At 38.2% G+C, this 23423-nt stretch overlaps 1 protein-coding gene across 50 annotated transcripts in view; it reads left to right on the top strand.

Moving 5' to 3' along the window:
- Hnrnpc (heterogeneous nuclear ribonucleoprotein C) overlaps positions 1 to 20046 on the top strand; it is a 29615-nt gene extending 9569 nt beyond the window's left edge. For 9 of the 50 annotated variants that reach the window (XM_087585221.1, XM_087585216.1, XM_087585217.1 and 6 more), the window contains 7 exons: positions 9065 to 9341; positions 11238 to 11313; positions 11836 to 11883; positions 17217 to 17377; positions 18733 to 18846; positions 19059 to 19216; positions 19322 to 19683. In XM_087585221.1, coding sequence (XP_087441347.1) covers positions 9101 to 9341; positions 11238 to 11313; positions 11836 to 11883; positions 17217 to 17377; positions 18733 to 18846; positions 19059 to 19216; positions 19322 to 19402 — 879 coding nt within the window. In that variant the 5' untranslated portion in view covers positions 9065 to 9100 and the 3' untranslated portion in view covers positions 19403 to 19683. Of the gene's footprint in view, positions 1 to 9064; positions 9342 to 11237; positions 11353 to 11835; positions 11884 to 17216; positions 17378 to 18732; positions 18847 to 19034; positions 19217 to 19321 lie in introns of all 50 variants that reach the window. The other 41 variants (XM_087585202.1, XM_087585205.1, XM_087585206.1 and 38 more) reach the window with 8 other exon arrangements.
- The last annotated feature ends 3377 nt before the right edge of the window (positions 20047 to 23423 follow it).

Here is a 23423-nt window from a genome sequence, read left to right as displayed (position 1 = left end):
AAAAATGGGTTAGTTACAATTTTTGAAACTTAGTGGGCTCCTCTTCCTCCTCCTCCTCCTCCTCTTCTTTTTTCTGTATTTTCAGCTGGCTATCCTGGAATTTTTTTTTTTTTTTTTTTTTTTTTTGAGGACTAGACTGGTCTCAATACAGATCTGCCTGCCTATGCTCATCAGTGCTGGGATTGAAGGCATGGGCCACTCTTCATTCAGCTAGTGGATTATTTCAACACTAAAGTTAGAATTTTACTGTGATACTCTGATCTTTTTCCTTAATGTTAAAAATATCACTGAACTATGGTCCTGGCTAGCCTAGAACTCAGGTCAGATCCAGATGTATCTGCTTCTAGAATGCTGAGATGACAGATGCGTCCCTACTCGTGGAATACTGGCCTTGTTAAAGTAATTGGCAAGTGGTTGGAAAGATGGCTCAGCTCATTAGAGCTATTGTTACTCTTGCAGAATACCTTGGTTCAATTCTGAGTATACCAGAGTTAGAATTTAAATGTCATATTTTACATGTTTTATTGCCTGGTATGGAGGCTGAGGTAGGATTGTTGGTCAATTTAAGCCCAGCCTAAGCTACTTACATTGATTGTGCATCTATATTTATACACACTCATGTAAGCCCAGAATTAGGGGAAAATGAAACAGAAGGATTGTCAGTTTGAGGTTCATATAGCCACATAGGACAAAGGCCCTGTCTAAAAGAAATGAAAAAAAATACACTGTGTCTTGAATCATAGAAATCATAGAAATGTCTACAGATGTTTAGATAATGTATTTGACATGTAGGCTTTATTGACTATTTCTGTGTATATCATGGAGTTCATGTTTAAATTGTGTTTGGAGAATGTGTGCTCATGAGCACAGTTGGCCATGGAAGCCAGAAGAGGGTGTTAGAGCCCCTGAAGTTGGAATTGCAGGTGGCCCTGAACCACCTGTGGGTGCTGGGAACCAAACTCTGGAAGAGCAGCAAGTGTTCTTAACTATTAAGATATCTCTGTTAAGTGTGTATATTCATATTTGATTAATTTTTTTCTTAAGGAATTATCTTTTTCTTAAAGATTTATTTATTCTATATAAGTGCACTGTAGCTGTCTTCAGACACACCAGAAGAGGGCATCAGATCCCATAACAGATGGTTGTGAGCCACTATGTGGTTGCTGGGAACTGAACTCAGATCCTCTGGAAGAGCAGTCAGTGCTCTTAACCACTGAGCCATCTCTCCAGCCCTGATTGATGGTATAAAATTTTAATTTCTCTTACTTTTGTGATGAGGTCTCAGGTGAGTTTGTAGCCCTGACAGGCCTGTTATTTGCAAAAGTTGAACATTGAAGGTAGGACAGGTTGCTTTCAAACTCAAATCCATCAGCTTCTGTCTTCTCAGGGCTTTGCTCCACCATAAGCAGTTTTAAAAAAAATTTTTTTTTTTGGGCCTACATGTATGGTGTGTCTGGTATACCCAAGAAGATCAGAAGAGGAATGGGGTTTTTGTTTATTATTTTTTGAGACAGAGTTCCTAGGCTCAAGAAAAGGATTGAGATCTTTTTCCTCAATTTATCTTCAAGTACTTACATTTTATATATGGAAAATTTTCAAGCAGAACTCCACTCATAATAGAGGCACATACCTTTAATCCCAGGTTGATCTGAGTCTAGCCCAGTCTAGTTATACCAAATTCCAAGCTAGCCAGGGTTTTACAGTAATACCCTGATCAAACATATGTATATCCTTATATCTACCTTTGACAGTGTGGAAAGCTGGGTTTTCTTTTCTTTTCTTTTTTTTTTTTAAGATTCTTTTTTCTGTGAGTACACTGTCTTCAGACACACCAGACGAGGGCATCAGATCCTAGTAGGGATGGTTGTGAGCCACCGTGTGAGTGGTGGATATTGAACGAAAAACCTCTGGAAGAGTCACAGCTCTTTAACTACTGAACTATCTCCTGTCCAATTTTTTAAAATTTCTTAATACATTTATTTAGGTATGTTTGTGTCACATGTGTACAGGTTCCTTTAGAGGTTAGCAAAAGGTGTTAGATCCCCTGTAGCTGGACTTGTAGTCATTGTAAACTGCCTGATACAGGTTCTGGGAATTGTACTCAGGTCCTCCAGAAGAATAAGTGCTGATTGAGCCTTCTCCAGCCCTGGCTTTTTCTTACCTTGTTGTATATACTATGCATCCTCTGATTATGGGTATGTCCTAGAATGCCTACTTTTTCTTTTTAAGGTTTATTTTTATTTCATGTATATAGGTATTTTTCCTGTCTACTTGGTAACTGTGGAGACAAGAGGGAGTTGGGTTAATTGCAGCTAGAGTTGGAGACTTGATTTGAAACTACAATAAGGGTTCCAGGAATCAAACCCAGATCCTCTCCCCAGATCCTCTCGAGAGCAGCCAGTGCTCTTAACAGTTACCTTCCTAGCCTCAACAGTTTAATTCTTGATTAGTAATAGCTATAAATACATTTAAGGACTGATTTTGCAGATCATGGTAGTTTATTGTTTAGTCATTTTTCTTTAACCTGCTGTGTGCCTTGAGATAGGGAGAACTGAGGGTCTTTTTTAAGATTTATTTATTATATATAAGTACACTGTCACTGTTTGCACACACACCAGAAGAGGGCATCAGATCCCATCACAGATGGTTGTGAGCCACCATGTGGTTGCTGGGAATTGAACTCAGGACCTCTGGAAGAGCAATCAGTGCTCTTAACCGCTGAGCCATCTCTCCAGCCCAGAACTGAGGTTCTTAAGCATGTTTGACAAGTGTTCTACTGAGATACAATTGTAATCCTTTAATGCCTAAAATTTTATACTAGTATGTTAATTATACAAGGTGTATTATATACAATGCATTTTGATAATTTTCATCCTCCTGTCACCTATCCTCTCGTTGTCTCCCACTTTACTGATTTCCTTCCTCTTAGCTAGTCTGACCTTTAGCACTCAAACCTTATTTTCTGATATTTCCTGAGCATTCATGAGTTTTATTCTTGGCATCTTGTCCAATTAAGAGAGTGCAATTACAAACAATTTGACAGGCATATATAAGTAAGTAGCTTTTACTACTTTTGTCTATGACTTTCCCAATCTGGACTTTAGGAACGTTTACAGTACAAGACTTAGAATGACCTCAGATCCAGTGGGAATGTGATTAGTTACCACAATAACAGTCCTATCATTGTAGCAATAGGCAAGAGGAAAAGTAATTAGGCTTTTCCAGAAGACTCAGATTCAATTCCCAGCACCCAAGTGGTGGCTCACTGCTGTCATAGGGACTGTGAAGCCTCTAGTTCCAGGCCCAGACATAGAAGTGGTGTCCAGTCATGCAGACAAAACATCCCTACATAGGAGATAATTTTGTTATCAAGAGTATCTTTGGGGGTTGGATTTAGCTCAGTGGTAGAGCCTTTTTTTTTTTTTTTTTTTTTGACATAAAAATAGCATTTTTATGTCAGGTGTGATGGTGAACACATCTTATCCCAATACACTGAAGAGAGAGACAGAGGTAAGTAAGAGGACCTCTGAGTTTGATACCAGCATGATCTACAGAGCTAATATCAGGACATCCAGGGACATTCATTCTTTTTTTTTTTTTTTTTTTTTTTTTTTTTTTTTTTTTTTTGGTCATTCTTTTTTTTTGGAGCTGGGGACAGAACCCAGGGCCTTGCCTTTGCTAGGCAAGCGCTCTACCACTGAGCTAAATCCCTAACCCCGAAGTTAATTTTTTAAAAAGCTTATTTAGAACAATCTCTTAATAATGGCCTTGACTGTCCTGGAAACCACTGTGTAGACCCAGCTGGTTTAAGACTCAGGTTTTTTGCTTTCCTATAGTAGATTAAAGCCTGAGGCAGTCACACCCAGCCCAAACCTATGTTTTGAAACTAGGTTGAATGTATTAAATCTATACAAAGGAAGTATATGATTGTTCCTAGGTAAGGTGGAGGAAGTTTGTTGTAGATAAAATAGAGTACATAGCTGGGCCATGTAAGAGAGCAGAGGCGGGTAAAGGATGGATATAGAAAGGCCTAGGTAAACAAAATGGCTATATAGATAGAGAAAGGCAGTTCGGGAAGATCATCTCTGCCTCTGAGCTGGAAATAGAGTTTAGGGTGGTGGGTGGCATATGCTAGCCACAACTTGTACCAGGTGGTCCAGAAATAGGCGCCCGGCTTGACCTCATATGACAGGGTTTTTATTTATTTATTTATTTTAAAGAGTTACTGTCTCCATTAATATAATGTCCAGTAAACTTTGTTCCTGGTGTAATATATAGGTGGTGGTTTTGTCAAGCTAGTTCAGGGTAAGGCTTTTTTTTTTCCAAAACCATTTTGTGCCTGGCAAATTTTAAAGACTTCATATTTACAGTGTACTTTATGTTTTGTGTCCTTTTTGATAATTTTTGGACACAGAGTTTCTTTGTGTAGCTGTGGCTGTTCTGGAACTTACTTTGTAGAGCAGACTGGCCTTGAACCCAGAGGTCAGTCTGTTTCTGCTTCCCAGGTGTTGGGATTAAAGTCATGCTCCATATCACTGCCTGGCTTTGTGCCATTTTTAAAGCTGGTATTCATTCATTCATTCATTCATTCATTCATTCATTCATTCATCATGTGTATAGGACATAATCAAAATTTTCCGTTTAAGGCAGAAGATCGTGTTAAGTCCCTGGAGCTAAAAACTGAACTTTGGTCATATGGAAAAGCAGTACACACTTCTTTTTTTTTTTTTTTAATTGTTTTATTGTTTTTATGTTTGTTTTTTGAAACAGGAATTCTCTCCTTGTAGACCAGGCTGGACTCAAACTCAGAGATCAACTTACCTCTGCTTCCTGAGTGCTGGGATTAAAGCCATTCGCCATCATTGATTGCTCTGCCCATTGTGACATTTTAAAGAGGACTAATGCTGCCATTTGTTATCCCTTCCTCTTTACTTCTCTTTCCCTCTTTAGCATGTGACCTTAGATATGCCTGGAGATCTTATCACCCTCTAACTTTGGGATAAAAGGTGTATATTGACACAGGACAATAATGGAGGCTTGTGATTACAAAATTAAACTTGAAGTTCTGGCTTTGAAAAGATAAGGGGAGACAGTAATGGTAGAATAAAGGTGCATAGGAGGCAGCATACAAAGAAAAGAGCCAGAGAGTATGCAAATCAATTGTGAACATTCAACAAAGGAAATTAAGGATATCAGGGAAAAATGGGTGAAATAAAAATTCAGATATTAATGGTTGCCATAAATGAAATTCCTTATGTTCAAGAGTCTTGAAAAACAGGATGATGTGAAAAGCTAAACACTTGAATACATTTTCTTTAGAAAACTTAACTTATTGATGCAATTTTGTGTCACTAATTGTGGCTTTGGGGTTTCAGGCAATCCAGATTTGATTTCCATCACCCATACATACACAATCCCAGTCCCAGGGAAGGTACTTCTGACCTCAGGCAGTGGCACAAAGGAGAACATACATGCATATATATGTGCAGACAATCATGCATGCTGATAAAATATTTCCCAAGAAAGGAGAAATTACTATTTTTTTGAGGACAGAATTGGCCTGCATAGAATTAAATGGCAGCCAGTGTTACATAATAAGATATCGTCATAGGGTATGTACAGTACATTAGATAATAGTTTTTAATCTAATATGAATGTAGGCTAGTTTAGGTTGTAAGTAATTTAAAGAAATGCTCTAATTTGCTTAATCTGACTCAATTTGACATGCTGATTGCCATAACATGATTAATCTATGTGATCAAAGCAGAGAATTGTATTATATGCCTAATAGAAAGACTTGTATCTTTTTGTCTGCAGAAAATACTTTTTATCTCATATATTTATTTATTTATGTATTTATTTATTTATTTGTGGGCCACCATGTGGTTGCTGGGAATTGAACTTAGGATCTCGGGAAGAGCAGTCGGAGCTCTTAACTGCTGAGCCATCTCTCCAGCCCCCTAAAACACATTTTTAATGTAGACAATGCTGACCTTTGAACTGTCATGTCCATTTGCCACTTGAGTGGTAGTGATTGTCCCTAAACCCATACACTCTACCTATACACTCTACCTAAGAAGACATTATTGACAGTGGAACTTGTTAAGTCTTTAGCAATTTTGGCTATTTGCATTGTTGAAAATTTGGAAAATACATGAAAACTGGACATTAAACACAGGGCCTTGAAATTTTGGTTGAAATATATATACCTAACTCTTAAGGTGAACTCCATCCCCTGTCATTGAGACTATTCCACAGTGGGTTGGAATTCACTGTGTATTATTACAGGGTAAGATCAGATGGACAAAAATTCTGCTTCAGTCTTACCCCCAACCCCTCAAAAGTCAAGAACAGTTGAACCTGTGTTTTTCGTATAGGGGGTTGAGGTAGTGCTTAAGACCTATAGGCCTTTGCTTGCTGAGGTTATATGTCCTATTGTTCAGATATACCTTCAGCCTTTAGTTTTTAGTGAGGATTAATCACAAACCAATGTGATATAACCATTTTGGTAGAAGCAAGAGGTTACTGGGGTGTCATCTACAGTTGCTTGCCCCCATGGTTTAGAGAGTCTTGAAGTGGACCTGGATCTCCAGGTTTCAGGCCATTAGATTTTTTTCTCCCTTTAATGTGAGTGTCTTTCTAGTCCTGAAGGGTATTGGTTTTTCTATGGTAACATTTCACTGAACCCTGTTGTCCTAGGTGTATAATTTTTGTGAACCTCATTTATACCCTGTTAATTTTTTAATGTTAGAGTGTAGTAATCCAAGGGCTTTTCTTCCGCTAGGTAAGTGCTTCACCACTTATATCTCCAGGTCATATTTATGTATTGATTAAAGAATTTTCGATGTAGTACTTGTTTGTTTACTTAATAGTTGTTTACAGGTTCTCGGTACATATTCCTGCCTGACTTGAAACACACTGTTTAGACCAAGCTGACCTTGAGCCTGTAGATTTATTTAACCTGTCTCTACCTACACTTTGCTCAGCTATGTCAACGTTCTTTAATAAAGATTTGTTTATTTCATGTATGTGGTTACACTGTAACTGTCAGAAGAGGGCATCAGATCTCATGACAGATGATTGTGAGCCACCATGTGGTTGCTGGGAATTGAACTCAGGACCTCTGAAAGAGCAGTCAGTGCTCTTAAACACTCAGCCATCTCTCCAGTCCCCCATGTCAGCATTCTTAATACTGCTTAAAAGTTATCTGTATCGTTTTGTTTTCAAGACAGGGTTTCCTCTGTCCTGGATTTGGCTCTGTAGACTAGGCTGGTCTCTAATTTTTTAAAGACTGCCATAGCTAGGGATTTGTATGGGTCGTAATAAAAGATAAAAAATTTATTTGGCAGATGATGTAACACATCTAAATGCTGAGGGACCAGAGACTTGAGCACACTTTGGAAGGCTCTCTTTAAGTTTTCATTTATAAGAGAACCTTGGTTACTTTTGGGAACTACAGGTAAATGATCCTTAAACTTATCAAAAATATGACACCTATAATCTTAAGTACTCAGGGAAATAGGATCATGAATTTAATGCCAGTTTTGTCTCCATATATCTAAAAGAAAGGATGAGATATTACATACTCAGAACATCAAAGGGCATTTTAATGTGTACTGCATTACCTGGGGACAGTGACAGTATATTTAGATGACAGGTTTTTTTTTTTTTTTGTTTTTGTTTTTTTGTTTCCCATGTGTTTCCCTTAGTCACAATTTCTCTATAACCCTTGGAGTTCTGAAACTTGCTCTGTAGACCAGGGTGGCCTTAAATTCAGTTTTGCCTACCTGTTTATTCAGCTCTGGGATTAAGTTAATGTCCTGTGCCAGCCACTACTACCCAGCAATGTTTTGTGTTTCCTTATACTTCTCCCAAAGCTCATAAGTAATGTGTAATATTTGACTCTTCTTAACCATTTTGGAGTTTTGGTGACTGATGACTGCCTGAAATTAGGACATTATTTCTTTATTTTGTATGCATCATGGAGTATTTGACCTGTCCATCTTAGTAAAGTGTATGGGTAAGCAAGAACGTTTCGTGGGCAAGATGCTTACTGCGGAAGCATGACAACTTCAGCTGATTCTTGACAGTTGTTCTTTGACTTCTACATTAAAGCAAACCATGCATGCTAGAATGTGGCCTGAAAATCTTTTGGTTTCTAAAATTATTGAACTAGTTAGTAAAAAATTTAATAGCAGTGAGCTATATCTGTTGTGTTCTTGAAACATACAGAAAAACATCCACTGAGAATTTAGTTTGTCATGGTTTATAGATAGGAAAGATGAAAAATCTAAAGATTCTTCTTTTCAAAATCGGGGTCTATAAATTAATTACTGTTAGGAAAGGACATCAGTGGATAATCTATGAAACCATTGTCATTTTAAGAGGTTTGGGTTTTTACACAGTCTTCACAGTGAGAACTCTTTGCTCAAACAAAAAATTCCAGGATCCTAAGTATTCAGAATTTCAGTTTTCAGGCCAGCTTGGCTAGACTAGAGCTGTCTAGAAGAAACCAAGACTTGAAAAGTTGCATTTTCTTAGTGTTCTATGTCTTGCTTGGCTGGTTTATCATCATCACCATCCAATATTAATATTCTAGATGTAAAAATTAAGTAATTGTACCCTATGGATAGATGGCTTTATACTTCGTAGCATATGCTAAATCCAAGTGAATACTTTGACGAGTTTGAAATATTTGCCTTTGTATATTGGAGTATAGTTGAAGATAATTCAGTGTAGAATTTGGGGATAGTTAATTTTTAGAAAATTAAGACTTAATATCTTAGAATTAACTATAGGATTCTAACAACCAGGAAAGCCAAAAAACAGGCTGAAAACTGGTGTAGTTAAGGTTTTGGAGAATTCTCATGAATTTGCTTCAGGACTTCAATTTTCAGGAGGGTCATTTTGAATTAATTATATAGGAGGTTTGTGTTGCCAGTAAGTAAGATGGATAAAAGGGTATTAATATTTATGAGACTAAATGAAACTGGGTAGTCAAAGTGTTTCAAAAGAAACAACATTAATAACATCTGTTAATCTATGTGCTTCTCTTTCCTTCCAGTTTTCAGCTTTGTGAGAAACCTTACTATCAGAGGAGATGGCTAGCAATGTTACCAACAAGACAGATCCTCGATCCATGAATTCCCGTGTATTCATTGGGAATCTCAACACTCTGGTGGTCAAGAAGTCTGATGTGGAGGCCATCTTTTCAAAGTATGGCAAAATTGTGGGTTGCTCTGTGCATAAGGGCTTTGCCTTTGTCCAGTATGTTAATGAAAGAAATGCCCGAGCTGCTGTAGCTGGAGAGGATGGCAGAATGATTGCTGGCCAGGTTTTAGGTGAGTTTTTAAAAGTTAATTATCCTAAATATTGGTTTGTTTCTTTTTAAATATTGGGCTTTATTATGCATTTTGTACATTAATATCAAACTTTGCTTGTCAGATTTATAATCTCACACAGGCTAATAAGTAATCACTTAGTTTTAATTCTTGCATACAGTAAAATGATGAAATTTATGCCGCTTATTTGTTGAAGAAATCTTTAGATTTTCTAGATTGTAATTGCTTGTTTCCCTTTTATTTAGCATGTTCCTTTTCTAGTATCATGTTTTTGCAATTTTGGCAGATCTGGTGTAGTGTTACTAAAAATGTGTTGTGGGTGATTTTTTTTCTTTTTGTTTTGTTTTTAATCATATATTTAGGATGGCACTTGTTGTCAAGCCTAAAACCTGAGTTCAATATTTGGATCCCACAAGGTTGAAGAAGAGAAATAACAATCACAGATTTTACTGTGGCCTCGCAGATTTTATTTTGGCCGGTGTGCAATAATTTTGTTTCATAAAAAAAATTCTGCACAATGTCGTTGTACTATCCACCCCAAATGTATGCAGTTCTATACTTTTTTTTTTTCTTTTCTTTTTTTTTCGGAGCTGGGGACCGAACCCAGGGCCTTGCGCTTGCTAGGCAAGCGCTCTACCACTGAGCTAAATCCCCAACCCAGTTCTATACTTTTTTTTTTCCTTCCCTAACCCTAACCCTTGGGCATACTAAAGTTGTTTTGCCACAGATCTCAGCTGTAGCCCTTTTATGTGTTTCCGTCAATGCTTTATATAGGCTAACATTTTTCAAGTGACTCCTCCACAGAATCACTAACACTGTTAACTGTTTTGCTTCTATTAGTTTCCCATATCATCAGTATACTGGTCACTTAACCAAGATACTTCCCTGGAGGGGTGGGAGTATGTCTTTAACCCCCTTGCTGTCCTGAAACTTAATGTTGACCACACTGGTTTTGAATTCCAGTTGTGTTGAGATTAAAGCTGTATGCCATCATTCCTGGCTCAATTGGTCTTTTAAAGCAAGCCTGAATGTATTAAAACTACATAACATCTTCCCTGATTGTAAGCTCTCTGGTAACAATGCTAGGTTGCTGGTCTTTTTCTTTTTCTTTTTCTTTTTTCTTTTTTCTCCTCCAAAGCTGAGGACTGAACCCAGGGCTTGCACTTGCTAGGCAAGCGCTCTACCACTGAGCTGGTCTTAAGTGGCTCTGCCTGGCCTTGAATTCAGCCTGCTTCTGCTGGGATCAAATGTATAGCCTCTGGGACTTGAAATTTTTAATGAATTCTCTCTGTTATTTTCATGGGTAATGTCTGATCTAGTACAGTCTATGTTTGGCTGTGTTTTTTAGTTGGCTTTAGGTCATACTAGCTGTGCCTAATATGCAATTAAGGAAAATTCCATTTGTATTTCATTTAATTTATCTCCATACTGAAATATAAATGCTGACCAGTTTGCAAGGATAGAAACTATTATCCACTGTTGGTAGAGAACAAAACAGCAAAGAGAAAATGTTAGGATAGGACATTTTGGTATCTAACTGTAGAGAAATGACAGGCTAGACCTGTAAAAGCTTAACCTTTTCTAAGTAAGTGAAAAGGAAAGTTAATATTAGAAGATTATTCGTTAGATAACAAAGGGTTTAGGTTTGCTATGAATATATAGAGCCCAGTTTCATTGGCATGGAGTTCTGGGGTTGCTTCCTTTTTTCTAAACAAACCAGAAGAGAGCATCAGATGCCATTACAATTACAGATGGCCGTGAGCCACCATGTGGTTGCTGGGAATTGAAATCAGAACCTCTAGAAGAGCAGTCAGTGCTCTTAACTGCTGAGCCATGTCTCCAACCTGGTTATGTTGTTGTTAAATTCTATTTGACTTTGTTTTTCTTTTTTTCCAGATATTAACCTGGCTGCAGAGCCAAAAGTGAACCGAGGAAAAGCGGGTGTGAAACGATCTGCAGCGGAGATGTACGGGTCAGTACCAGAACACCCTTCTCCGTCCCCTCTACTCAGGTCCGGAACTTTATTATTTATAACTGCATTGTGTCCATCAGTGGGCATCTTCTCTGTGTTTTCTGGATGTGGGGAGGGTTAATGCAATGTGCTTTATGTGCAAAAGTGTAATTCTTATTAACTTGTGTTAGCATACTTCCCTCTCTGTTCTGTTTCCTAGCTCTGAGATTTTTGCTGTTTAGGAATAATTCTCTGTGTGTATAGTATAAAATGAGGAATTTGCTATGTTCTAGGAAGCTGGAAAATAAGGAAGGGCAGTTGTGGTGTGGCAATTGTATTGTTTCTTCCGTATTGCTAAGTTAATCACTGCATGTCCAGTGTCTAAGATTACATGGAAGGCAAATGATTTGTTTGAATGAGTGGGGATTATCTGTTGCTAATCTACTGATCTATTTGTTGTGGTTTGTTTGGCCTGTTTTCACCCCGCCTGCCTTTTGAATTAATAGCAGCTCCAAAATAATCTTTTTGAAATTTATCTTTCAGTTCCTCATTTGACTTGGACTATGACTTTCAACGCGATTATTATGACAGGTATTTATGAGGCTTATTTATTTAGTTGGTTAGTTAGAAAGCCAGTCACTAACTTTTTTCCTTTTCAAGTAATAAATGACATGTTTCAAATGCTGCTTTCCACCGAAGTAAAATTAATACTTTACCACTAAGGTGTTGGACATACAAATGGTACGTACACTTTTGATCAAATATAGCTTGTTGAAGAAGATGTAAGAAAGAATTCACAGAACTTCATGTTCTTGTTTAATTTTCTACAAAATCAGTGACAAGTGTCTGCCACCAATAAAGTGTATCAGCAGATCAAGCACATTGCAAATATGCTAGAGCAGGGAGAGTCAAAGCAGTTTATTTTCTGACAGGAAACAGTACATTAGCTATGCATCACAAACAGACTTACTTTATTTTGTATAGATTTGTTCCTGGTTCTTCCAGCTTCATGGTCCCTAAGTACGACTCATACTCAATATATTTACAAATACCTTGGCTTTATAGCTAGGCAATTCTCTGACTAGATCATAACCATGTGTCCGTTTTCACATCTTTCTGAGCAATTCTGTGTCTCATACTATCAAAATCCTTTCTGCCTGCTGGATGTCTGTCCTACCTCCTATTTCCTGCCCAATCAACAGATCATCAGATTATTACAGACAGAAGATACTTCCTCTATTGTTATATTAAGCTCTTATATCCACCTTCCAGCAACTAGAATTAGAGGTATATTCACCGTTCCTAGCTTTATTTATAATATTCTTTTTCCTCCTTGTGTTTCGTTTACACTATATAGCACGTGTAGACCTGGAACTCATTCAGTAGGCTATGCTGACCTTCTATTAACTATTAACTCTTAAAGGTTTTGAGGCTTTAGGTATACCATCATCATGGCTGACAGAATTTTACGAATTTTTATTTTTTTTAATTTTATTTTATTTATTTTTTTTTGTTTGTTTGTTCTTTTTTTCGGAGCTGGGGACTGAACCCAGGGCCTTGCGCTTCCTAGGTAAGCGCTCTACCACTGAGCTAAATCCCCAGCCCCACAACTTTTAATCCATATGTTTTCTTTATCAAGTTTGAAAACACACCTCAGATTCTAACTATATTAATAGTATTTTCTAGATGTTAGTTTTAAGAATAAGTAATCAGGGGGCTGGGGATTTAGCTCAGTGGTAGAGCGCTTACCTAGGAAGCGCAAGGCCCTGGGTTCGGTCCCCAGCTCCGAAAAAAAGAAAAAAAAAAGAATAAGTAATCAAAATATTTCCCTAGGAGACACTGTATTAAATTTGTCTGTCTTTCAAGAATTTTTTTAAATTAATATTTTAAATCTTTTGATTTTTCGAGACAGGATTTCTCTGTGATAGCCCTGCGTGTAACGAAACTAACTTTACAAATAAGGCCTACCTCTAACTCCTGCCTCAGTTTCCTGAGTGCTGGGATTAAAGGTGTGTGCCACCATATCCAGTTGAATTGCATGTCTTTTACTCTTGACTGTAGGGGTGATGAGGAAACATTTGGAAGATATAAGCAGCAAGAGACCTCATAATAGGAGCTGAAAGAATTATCTAGTTAGGACACAGGAGTGCTGGCAAAAATTGTGTTCAGTATAGAACTTATTTATCATTAATTTACCCTTGATCTAGATGCCACTTAGTATGCAGTTTGGGTGCCAAGATTTATGTACAGAATGCAAAGTCCTGTAACCTCTACAGTAACCAAGATGAGTCATTCTGAGGCTCATTCATTTATTAGTGAAATTGCACTAACGTTAATCCTGTTTCTTTGTAGTTCGCCTGGTGAGCTGTATAAGTGAAAGAGACCTTTTAATTTGGCTGAATGAATGGTCATTAATGTTACAATTTCATGGCTATTTGTTTTTAGAGACAATGTTTCTAGCTCTAGCTGGCATTGAACTCGCAGTTTGCCTCAGGGATTAAAGGGCAGCACTGCCGCCTGCTTTAAAACAACAGCAACCTTGCAAGTCAACATTTTTTTTTTTTAATTTTTTTTTAAGATTTATTCATTTATTATATATAAGTACACTGTAGCTGTCTTCACACACACCAGAAGAGGGCATCGGATCTCTTTACAGATGGTTGTGAGCCACCATGTGGTTGCTGGGAATTGAACTCATGACCTCTGGAAGAGCAGTCGGGTGCTCTTAACCGCTGAGCCATCTCTCCAGCCCGCAAGTCAACATTTAAGGATTGAGATAAAAGCATCCTCAGTTTGGTTACTAAGATTCTAGTTGATACCTTGTCTCACCCCTAAATTGGGATTGAGTAAGCAACTCTTTTTTTTTTTTTTTGGTTCTTTTTTTCCGGAGCTGGGGACCGAACCCAGGGCCTTGAGCTTCCTAGGCAAGCGCTCTACCACTGAGCTAAATCCCCAGCCCCTCACCCCTAAATTGGAATGAACACTGTTCTTGAAAAGATCTAACACCTATAAAGGACAATGAGACATACATAAGTAATGTTAAATTTTTTAAAAATTTATATGATTACACAGTAGCTGTCTTCAGGCACACCAGAAGAAGATGATTGTAAGCCAACATGTGGTTGATGTGAAGTGAACTCAACCTCTGGAAGAGCAGTCAGTGCTCTTGACTAACCCCTGAGCCATCTCTCTAACAATGTTAAATTTTTTAGCCCTTGGTCTGAGGTAAAAGCCAGGATATGATAATGAAGTTGGTGTTCAACAGTAGCCTAGATTATTTCATGGCTTGAAAGCCTTTCATGAAGACTTTAAATTTTTCTTCCATTAAGTATATCATTGATGCCTATTTACATTTATGCCTTTCATGTTTAGCTTTCGATAAAAATTGAGAAAAGTAGATTCAGATGGAGGATTCCAGAAGGCCTATAATCGGCATTGTTGCTCCTGCATATATTGGAGCCTGTCATTGACTTCTCTTTGTATGTAGTATAGATGTCTTAATCTAAACCACTATACTTCTTGAAGGCTTCTAAAATGTATAAGGTAACTGTGACCTTGTTATGTGTGTTTTGTTTAGACTTGGTCTTTGTTTTGACTTTGTTTAGACTTTGGTCTTGATTTGTTCTTACTGATATGAGCAGTCTCATGTAGCCCAGATCTGTCCAAGATCCTCCTTACCTCAGTCTCCTGAGATTAGAGGATCTACCTCTACACCTGGCTTTTGTCACTTTTCAAAGACTCGTTTACCATTCTTTTTTTTTTTTTTTTTAAGATTTATTTAGTATATATAAGTACACAGTAGCTGTCTTCAGACACACCAGAAGAGGGTACCAGATCTCATTATAGATGGTTGTGAGCCACCATATGTTTGCTGGGATTTGAACTCAGGACCACTGAAAGAGCAGTCAGTGCTCTTAACCACTGAGCCATCTCCCCAGCCCTTCGTTTACCATTCTTAACATTACTTGGTGAGGTGTTTGGTTTTAAGCTCCGTGTGACTACTGAAGCCTATTATGTAGATGAGTGGTGGTTCATATAAAACTGTGTATCCTTCTGTAGTACCTCAGAACTCTAGTCCTCTATTCCATACTTTAACTTTTCTCTAGATTATTTCAATACTTTAACTGAGTACGGATTAAACTGTATCACTTAGCAAGTAATTTGCAAATACTCTAATCTTTAATAAATACAATTTTAAAATTTCAGTTTACACTTATTTGCATATGTAGAGCTCACAAACCTCTAGGTAATGTGTTAGTAAGGAATAAGCTTTAGTAATTCACATGACAGGAATTGGGCAAAAATGACACTGGAATATTGGAATGTATGTAATACCAGCAATCAAAGAGCTGAGGTAGGGAAAGATGGCAACTTCTGGCAAAGAAACAAACTAAAGCAGAAGAAAGCGGAAGAGACTCTTGATTACAGAACATACTAGGTTTGAAACATTACTGTTTGTGCAGAAAGGGGCCTTAAGTTTTCATATTTTCTTGGCTTGTATGTATTAAAGTGGTTACACAGAAAAGAGATGATTAGTAGAATATTTTGGAGGTTTTTTTTCTGATCATACACTTCTGGTTGACCTATATTATGGTTTTTTTTTTTTTTTTTTTTTTTTTTTTTTTGGTTCTTTTTTTCGGAGCTGGGGACCGAACCCAGGGCCTTGCGCTTCCTAGGCAAGCGCTCTACCACTGAGCTAAATCCCCAACCCCATAATTGTATTTCTACAAGCAAATTTAGAAAATGAATGCGTGACTTCCAAATAAGAAATTTCAGTCTTGGGGCTGGGGATTTAGCTCAGTGGTAGAGCGCTTACCTAGGAAGCGCAAGGCCCTGGGTTCGGTCCCCAGCTCCGAAAAAAAGAACCAAAAAAAAAAATTTCAGTCTCTATCCAGGATAGTTCAGATTAAGAGTGACTGGCATAGTTTTTGTAACTTCTGGATTTGTTTTTGTTTAGTTCTGTTCTGTTTTTGTCTTGGGAGGGGGCAAAGTGCTGGCTGTGCTGGGAGACTGTATGTAGAACTGTTAATGCATAGTGTATTAGGACCTTTCCAGGTATTTTCAGGCAGTTTATACTCGAAAGAAGTGCCTACAGAAAGTGTCCCACAGAAATTGATGAAACTGAAATGGGAACAAAATTGGTTATAGTAGAGAAAATAACATGTAACACTTAATTTTTCAATTACTCCCACAAATTATTCTGACTGGCCTCCAAGTAGCATTCATGCCTCTAAATAAATACTGAAACAAGCATGCAATAAGATGTTCACACAATTATGGTAGGACTCTTACGTGTAGAGGGGAAAGTAGTGTCAGACAGGTCACCTTTTGGGTTTCTTTTTTTTTGTTTTTTTTTTTTCTTTGATTATGTATATAAGTATACTGTCACTGTCTTCAGACACACCAGAAGAGGACACCAGATCCCATTACAGATGGTTGTGAGCCACCATATGGTTGCTGGGAATTCAACTCTGGACCTCTGGAAGAGCAGTCAGTGCTCTTCAATTTTTTTTTTTCCTTTTTCTTTTTCTCAGAGCTGGGGACCGAACCCAGCGCCTTGTGCTTGCTAGGCAGCAGCGCTCTACCACTGAGCTAAATCCCCAACCCCGCAGTCAGTGCTCTTAATAGCTTAGCTATCTCTCCAGCCCCACCTTTTGTGTTTCTAATCACACAAATTCTAGTCACCAAGCTTGGTAGCAGGCACCTTTATATAAAGTAGGTGAAAAGATGCTGTGTTGGTGACTCAAAGTCTAGTCAAGCCTATTATGAGTGTACGCGTGAGGGGGAGTCTTTCTCTTTGGAGCATTTTTCATCAAGATAAGTTTTAAATGTGACATCAAAAGAAAACTAGTAATTCTGTTGTTAAGCTCTGGTTGTATCTTTAGTTAATTTTTCACTTTGATTTTTTTTTTTTAACCCAACAGGATGTACAGTTACCCAGCACGTGTTCCTCCTCCTCCTCCCATTGCTCGAGCTGTGGTGCCTTCCAAACGCCAGCGTGTGTCGGGGAACACCTCACGAAGGGGCAAAAGTGGATTCAATTCAAAGAGTGGACAACGGGGATCTTCTTCCAAATCTGGAAAGTGTAAGCTGTTTTTTGTTTTCTTTTTTCCTGGCTTAGTGCTTTTTTATGCAGCACACACCACCTCCCAATTTGTTTTTATTTATATTTATGTGGGGGGGCAGTGTTGAGTTCAGAGAGAGTATTGGTTCTTCGGAAGCTGTAGTTGCAAGTGTGAGAACTGAACTTCCCTGAGAACTTCTGCAAAAATAGTAAACTAGCAAACTCAACTACTTAGCTACTCTCCTGCCTATGTTTTGGTAATTACTAGAGTTGGCATAACTAGAGCGTGAACTTGAGGGATCTGTGAGACATTCAGTTGGTAAAATTCCTGCTTCAGGGGTTGGGGATTTATAGCTCAGTGGTAGAACGCTTTCCTAGCAAAACGCAAGGCCCTGGGTTCAGTCCCCAGCTCCGAAAAAAAGAAAAAGAAAAAAAAAATTCCTGCTTCAAGGGTAAGACCCTTGGATCCTGAGCATATGTATAAAGCAGAGCATCTTAGATATCTTTTATTATAACTCTTGGGAGGCTGAGAAAGGAATAGCCCTGCACCTGCCTGCCACCTAACCTTACAAAATCAATGAGTTCACACTTCCTCAAAAATGAAGAGTTGGAGCCAGAGTAGTAATGGCTTTAAGCCCTGCATTACAGAGGCAGGGACACAGATAACACGTTTGTTAACCTCTTAAAACAACACCTGTGGGGCTGGGGATTTAGCTCAGTGGTAGAGCGCTTACCTAGGAAGCGCAAGGCCCTGGGTTCGGCCCCCAGCTCCGAAAAAAAAGAACCAAAAAAAAAAAAAAAACAAAAAAAAAACCACCTGTACCCTGTAATGGAGAGCACGGCAACACTAGGCATTGGCCTGTTTACCGAAGAACATCAACGGAGGAGGGGGAGAGGGAGGAGGAGGAAAGAGAAGTATAGTGTTGTGTAAGTGTTAGAGTCTGTGTTCTATGCTTAATATCTTGGTTAATTTTTCAATGTTAATGTTGAAGAACTAAATTTAGCTAGCACATACTCGTCAGGTTTCTGTATTGGTAGACATAATGCAGTATGTTAGTGTTGAAAGCCCAGAAAGCGAACATAGAATGCTATTTTTTCAGGACAATACATGTTTAAGTTAAAGTGATACTGTAAGACATAGTTTGTTTTTTTTATTTTTTTAATTTTTAAATCATTTACTGACTAAAGATATGGTCTAGTTACTATTGGAGTTGGTGCCTCTGTTATATCCTTTCAGCTTTTTGTGTAGTTACTAGAAAAACATTTCACCCTGTGGTTCTGAGAACTCAAAGACACCCAGTAGCTTTAAGAGAACAGTTTCATTTACTGGTAAATAAGATGTTTTATTCTAGTCTAACATTGTAGTTCTGTTACAGTGAAAGGTGATGACCTTCAGGCCATTAAAAAGGAGCTGACTCAGATAAAACAAAAAGTGGATTCTCTGCTGGAAAGCCTGGAAAAAATTGAAAAAGAACAAAGCAAACAAGCAGGTAATGGTCTTTCAATTATTTCAAGTATGTTTGGGTTATCTTCCGATAACCCAAATGGTTTAGTGCATATGCAAAATTAGGATGTTTGGGAGGGGCATTAATTAATTAATTTGGTAAACTTTACTTTTGTTCTTTGATGATTAATGGGAATTGTCTATATCCTGTGGGCAACACTTGCCCCTGGACAGACTTGTCCTTCTCGTCCCCAGTAGAAATGAAGAATGAAAAGTCTGAAGAGGAGCAGAGCAGTGCCTCTGTGAAGAAAGATGAGACTAATGTGAAAATGGAGTCTGAGGCAGGTGCAGATGACTCTGCTGAGGAGGGCGACCTGCTGGATGATGACGATAATGAAGATCGGGGGGATGACCAGGTAGGTGGTTGATCACCTTTGGAAAGAAGAAGGAAAGATGGGGTGGTGCGGCTCAGGGATGAGAAGAGTACCTCTAACTCTACCTTACTTGTCTCTTCCTCACAGCTGGAGTTGAAGGATGATGAAAAAGAGCCTGAGGAAGGAGAAGATGACAGAGATAGCGCCAATGGGGAGGATGACTCTTAAGCACATAGTGGAGCTTAGAAATCTTAACCCATTATTCACTTACCTAGGCGCTTGTGAGAGATCAAAGTAACACCAGATCCTCTCCCCTAGAATCTTCTGCACATTCTCACTGTTCTCCCTCCTTATCCTTCCTGTGTTCATTAATTCATAATTGCCCTGCGCCTAGTTCCATTTTCACTTCCTGTGATGCTCCTTAGTAGTTTTGTTAAGTCTTACCCTGTAAGTTTTGCTTTAATTTTGATACCTCTTTGACTTAACAATAAAAAGTTGTATGGTTTTTATCAACTGTCTCCAAAATAATCTCTCGTTATGCAGGGAGTACAGTTATTCCCGTTCACGATTGCAGTAGTCGCTTCCCTAACTGCAGAGGCATCTCCTTTACTTGTAACCCTGAGAGCAGCTTTGCATTAGAGGCGTGTGTTTTCCCTCACACGAGTGGGACTGTTACTACACAATGGAACCATGTATTTTTGTGAATGGGGTTGGCATGTCAAATGCATCTTACAGGAAAATAGTGTTATAGTCTTAATATTTGTTTTCTAAAGTTATACCATGGGTTATTTTTGTGAACAGCCTGATGTTTGGGATCTTTTTCTCAAAAATAAACAATTCCTTATTAAACCAGGAATTTGAAAGAAAGAAAATTTTTTAATTACAATTATTTACTTAAGTTTTTTAATAACAACCTCCACAAATCGTTAGGTTGTATTAAATGCAGTTTTCTTGAGTTATCATACATATATATATATATATATGAATAAAAGTCATATTGAGACCAGTGTTAATTTTAAATATTTTTGGCAATGGAGTGCTTGATTGTTTCAGTTACTGTTTAGAACCCAGGTTCCTTTATTGGATTCTCAATCTATGCCTCAAGAGTTACTCAAAATAGGAAAGCATTTGTCTTTACTGTTTTATACAGCATTTGCCTTCCTAAGAATTGAGACTATAGTGAGAGTTATTATTCATGTGAAATACTCTTAGCTTTTACCCCTTTTCTTGATTCGTATAAGACTCAACATTATAAGGCTAAAGGTATAAGCAGACTTTGGGGCTTGTGTGTTTATATTGTATAGCACACAGACTTTTCTATATATACAGACCCTAATCTGTATATAGCATATAGTGCAAGTTTGTGCTTTCATACTATGCATTGTAGGCAAAAGTCCCATTATTATAATACTCAGTATTATATGTAACTGATAATACTGAGTAGAGATTTATCTAGGAGCTACTCTTGGCTCCAGTATGCACAATACAAAAATGGCTTTTATTGTGGCTTCCTAGGACATCCCTGTCCCCAGAATCTTGATACTGTCTTGAGTTTTGACTGGTTTATTTCAAGAGTTCATGTGTGTGCATACACACTGTTGCTGTCTTCAGACTCACCAGAAGAGGGCAACAGATCTCATTACAGATGGTTGTGACCCAACATGTGGTTACTGGGAATTGAACTCAGGACCTCTAGAAGAGCAGTCTTAACCACTGAGCCATCTCTCCAGCCCGAATTTTAACTCTTTGAGGAATTGGCTAGATGTTTTTAGAAAGTATCAGAGGTCCAAGTGCTAATAAAACCTGTTTAAATACACTGCTAGAAGCTATGGTGTTTACAGCATGCTGGATGGGAGTCAGCTACTTCAGAACTGAGTGTCTATTTTCTGGAATTGCCTATTACATTTATTCAGGTGACTGCATTCCTGGAGAAAGCCCTCGAGAATTCTAAAAACTAGAGAATGTGGTTCTGTACCTCATGCATAGCTTGTATCACCAAAAGAATAAGGATCCTCAATCTTAAGAGGAGGAACAAACATTAAGTGCCATGCAGATTCCCACTGTGGCCAGAAGAGGGCGGCATCCCAGGCCTCGGATTGCTGGTGCTGTGTAGTGTTATATTTTGGAAACTATTTGGAACCTTATGTTTAAGTGTATTTTACTGGGATCATTGAAATGAGTTAATACTAAAACTTGTCAAGTTAAAATGTTCACAGAATGTTTGTAAGATTTGTTGACTTCTAGTTTCTTTTATAAAAGAGGTGGGAGGCTGAAAGGATTTTCTTTTTTTTTTTTTTAAGTTTTGTTTTTTGGACATGAGTACACTGTAGCTGTGCTCAAACACCAGAAGAGGGCATCAGATCCCATCATAGATGTCCCCCCCCCCCCCCCCATGTGGCTTCTGGGACTTGAACTCAGGATGTTACTGCTCCCAACTTCTGAACCATCTCTCCAGGCTTGATTTCTAGTTGTTACAGAGAGCTGGTAAAACAGAGAATTAGAAAGTGTCTGTAAACTGGGACGGGTGTAATGGAAGGAGAGTTCCTAGGAATTATCAGATGAGCTGTCTGTAGTATGAAGACTGCTATTGCTGGCCGTACTGAGGTCAAGACAAAATTGTCATGTTTGTTACTTGAGTGTTATCCGAATATAACATTAATTATAGGGCAATTTTCTGGTGATTCAGGCTTCACTTCATGAAACCATCTGTTGGCCTTGGTATTTTGGTTTCTAAAATGTTTGGCTTAGCATACTTGGGTTCAATTTCCAGCACCCACATGCTGGCTCGTAACAATCACTTGTAATTCCACTTCCAGGGATTCTAATGCCCTCTTCTCCCTCAGCAGCAGGTACCAGGTGTGTAAATGCTACACAGATATAGACAGACACTGACACATTAAACATTATATAGTTGGAATAGAGATGATTTTGTATTGTTTTTTTAAAAAATGTATTCTATATGAACACACTGTAGCTGTCTTAAGACACACCAGAAGAGGGCATCAGATCTCATTACAAATGGTTGTGAGCCACCATGTGGTTGCTGAGAATTGAACTCAGGACCTCTGGAAGAGCAGTCTTAACAACTGAGCAATCTCTCCAACCCTTGTTTTCTTTTTCTGACATGAGGTTTCTTTGTATGCCCCTGGCCATCCTTGAACAAACTAGATTAGGCTGGCCTCAAAACCTGCCTGCCTCTACCTCCACACTCCTGTACCTGGCTGAAAGAAGTAAAACTAGTTGAGAGGTATATATTGGCAATTGCATGCAGGTGTGTAAGCACTGGTTTGTTCATTATGGTCAGTAAATGCAGAATAGGAAACAGTTGTTTTCTCATTTAGCTGACTTTAATATGAAGAAAATTCATTGTTGCAATGATATTGATTTTGTCACTTAATTCATATTTTGGCCAAGAAAATGGATTTAAATCTAAATGTAGGTACTTGGAAGGTCAAGTGTTCCAATAACCAGCTGGAAAGGATAGTGAATGTAAAATGTCCATATTAATCATTTAATGTACATTCAAGTCGGCTGCCAGGTGAGTCAGGCCATTGTAGTTCACTGACAGCAAGAACCATCTGTAGGATGATGTTGATTCCCAGTAGTAGGAAGTTGCTAGGTTTTAGTTCTTAGAAGAACATTGCAAAGTTTCTACAGTACTGTAGTTGCTTGTCTTAACCTATGGGTTGAGACCCTTGTTGAAGGTGTCACAGCCCTAACAGGTCACCTGAGACCATTTGAAACCAGGTATTTACATTATAATTCATTACAGCAAAACTAGTAGTGAAGTTGCAACAGAAATTTTATGTTTCAGGATCATAACACAGCTGTTCACAACATAATGTTGAGAGCCACTCATTAGCATCCTGTAAATGATGTGTGTCAGTCAACATTTGAACATGGGTAAATGCTTTCCAAATGTTTGAGATTTAGTCCCTAAAAAGCAAGCCGTGGACTGAGGTATAAAGTCTGTTCAGGATTTGATCCCCGGCATGCTTAAAAGAAACCAAAAAGGTTATAAAACGGGTTTAAAAGATGAAATTAACAAAAGGCTTTGGGTTTGTTGAGCCTATGTGGGCATGTGGGGCACATAAAGAGCCAGAGAGGAAAAACTGACATCTTTTGGAGCAGGTATTTTGTTATTTTACCTGAATAGATGTCTTAAACCATGTGTGTATGTGGTGCTCACAGGTGCCAGAAGATCATCAGATCAGTTACACAAATAGTTGCCAGCTGCCATGTTGGTGCT

Source organism: Rattus norvegicus, chromosome 15 (assembly GCF_021556685.1).
Source record: "Rattus norvegicus strain SHRSP/BbbUtx chromosome 15, alternate assembly SHRSP_T2T, whole genome shotgun sequence".
Classification (NCBI taxonomy): Eukaryota; Metazoa; Chordata; class Mammalia; order Rodentia; family Muridae; genus Rattus; species Rattus norvegicus.
The sequence above is the reverse complement of the archived record's forward strand: the minus strand, read 5'-3'. Positions and strand labels throughout refer to the sequence as shown.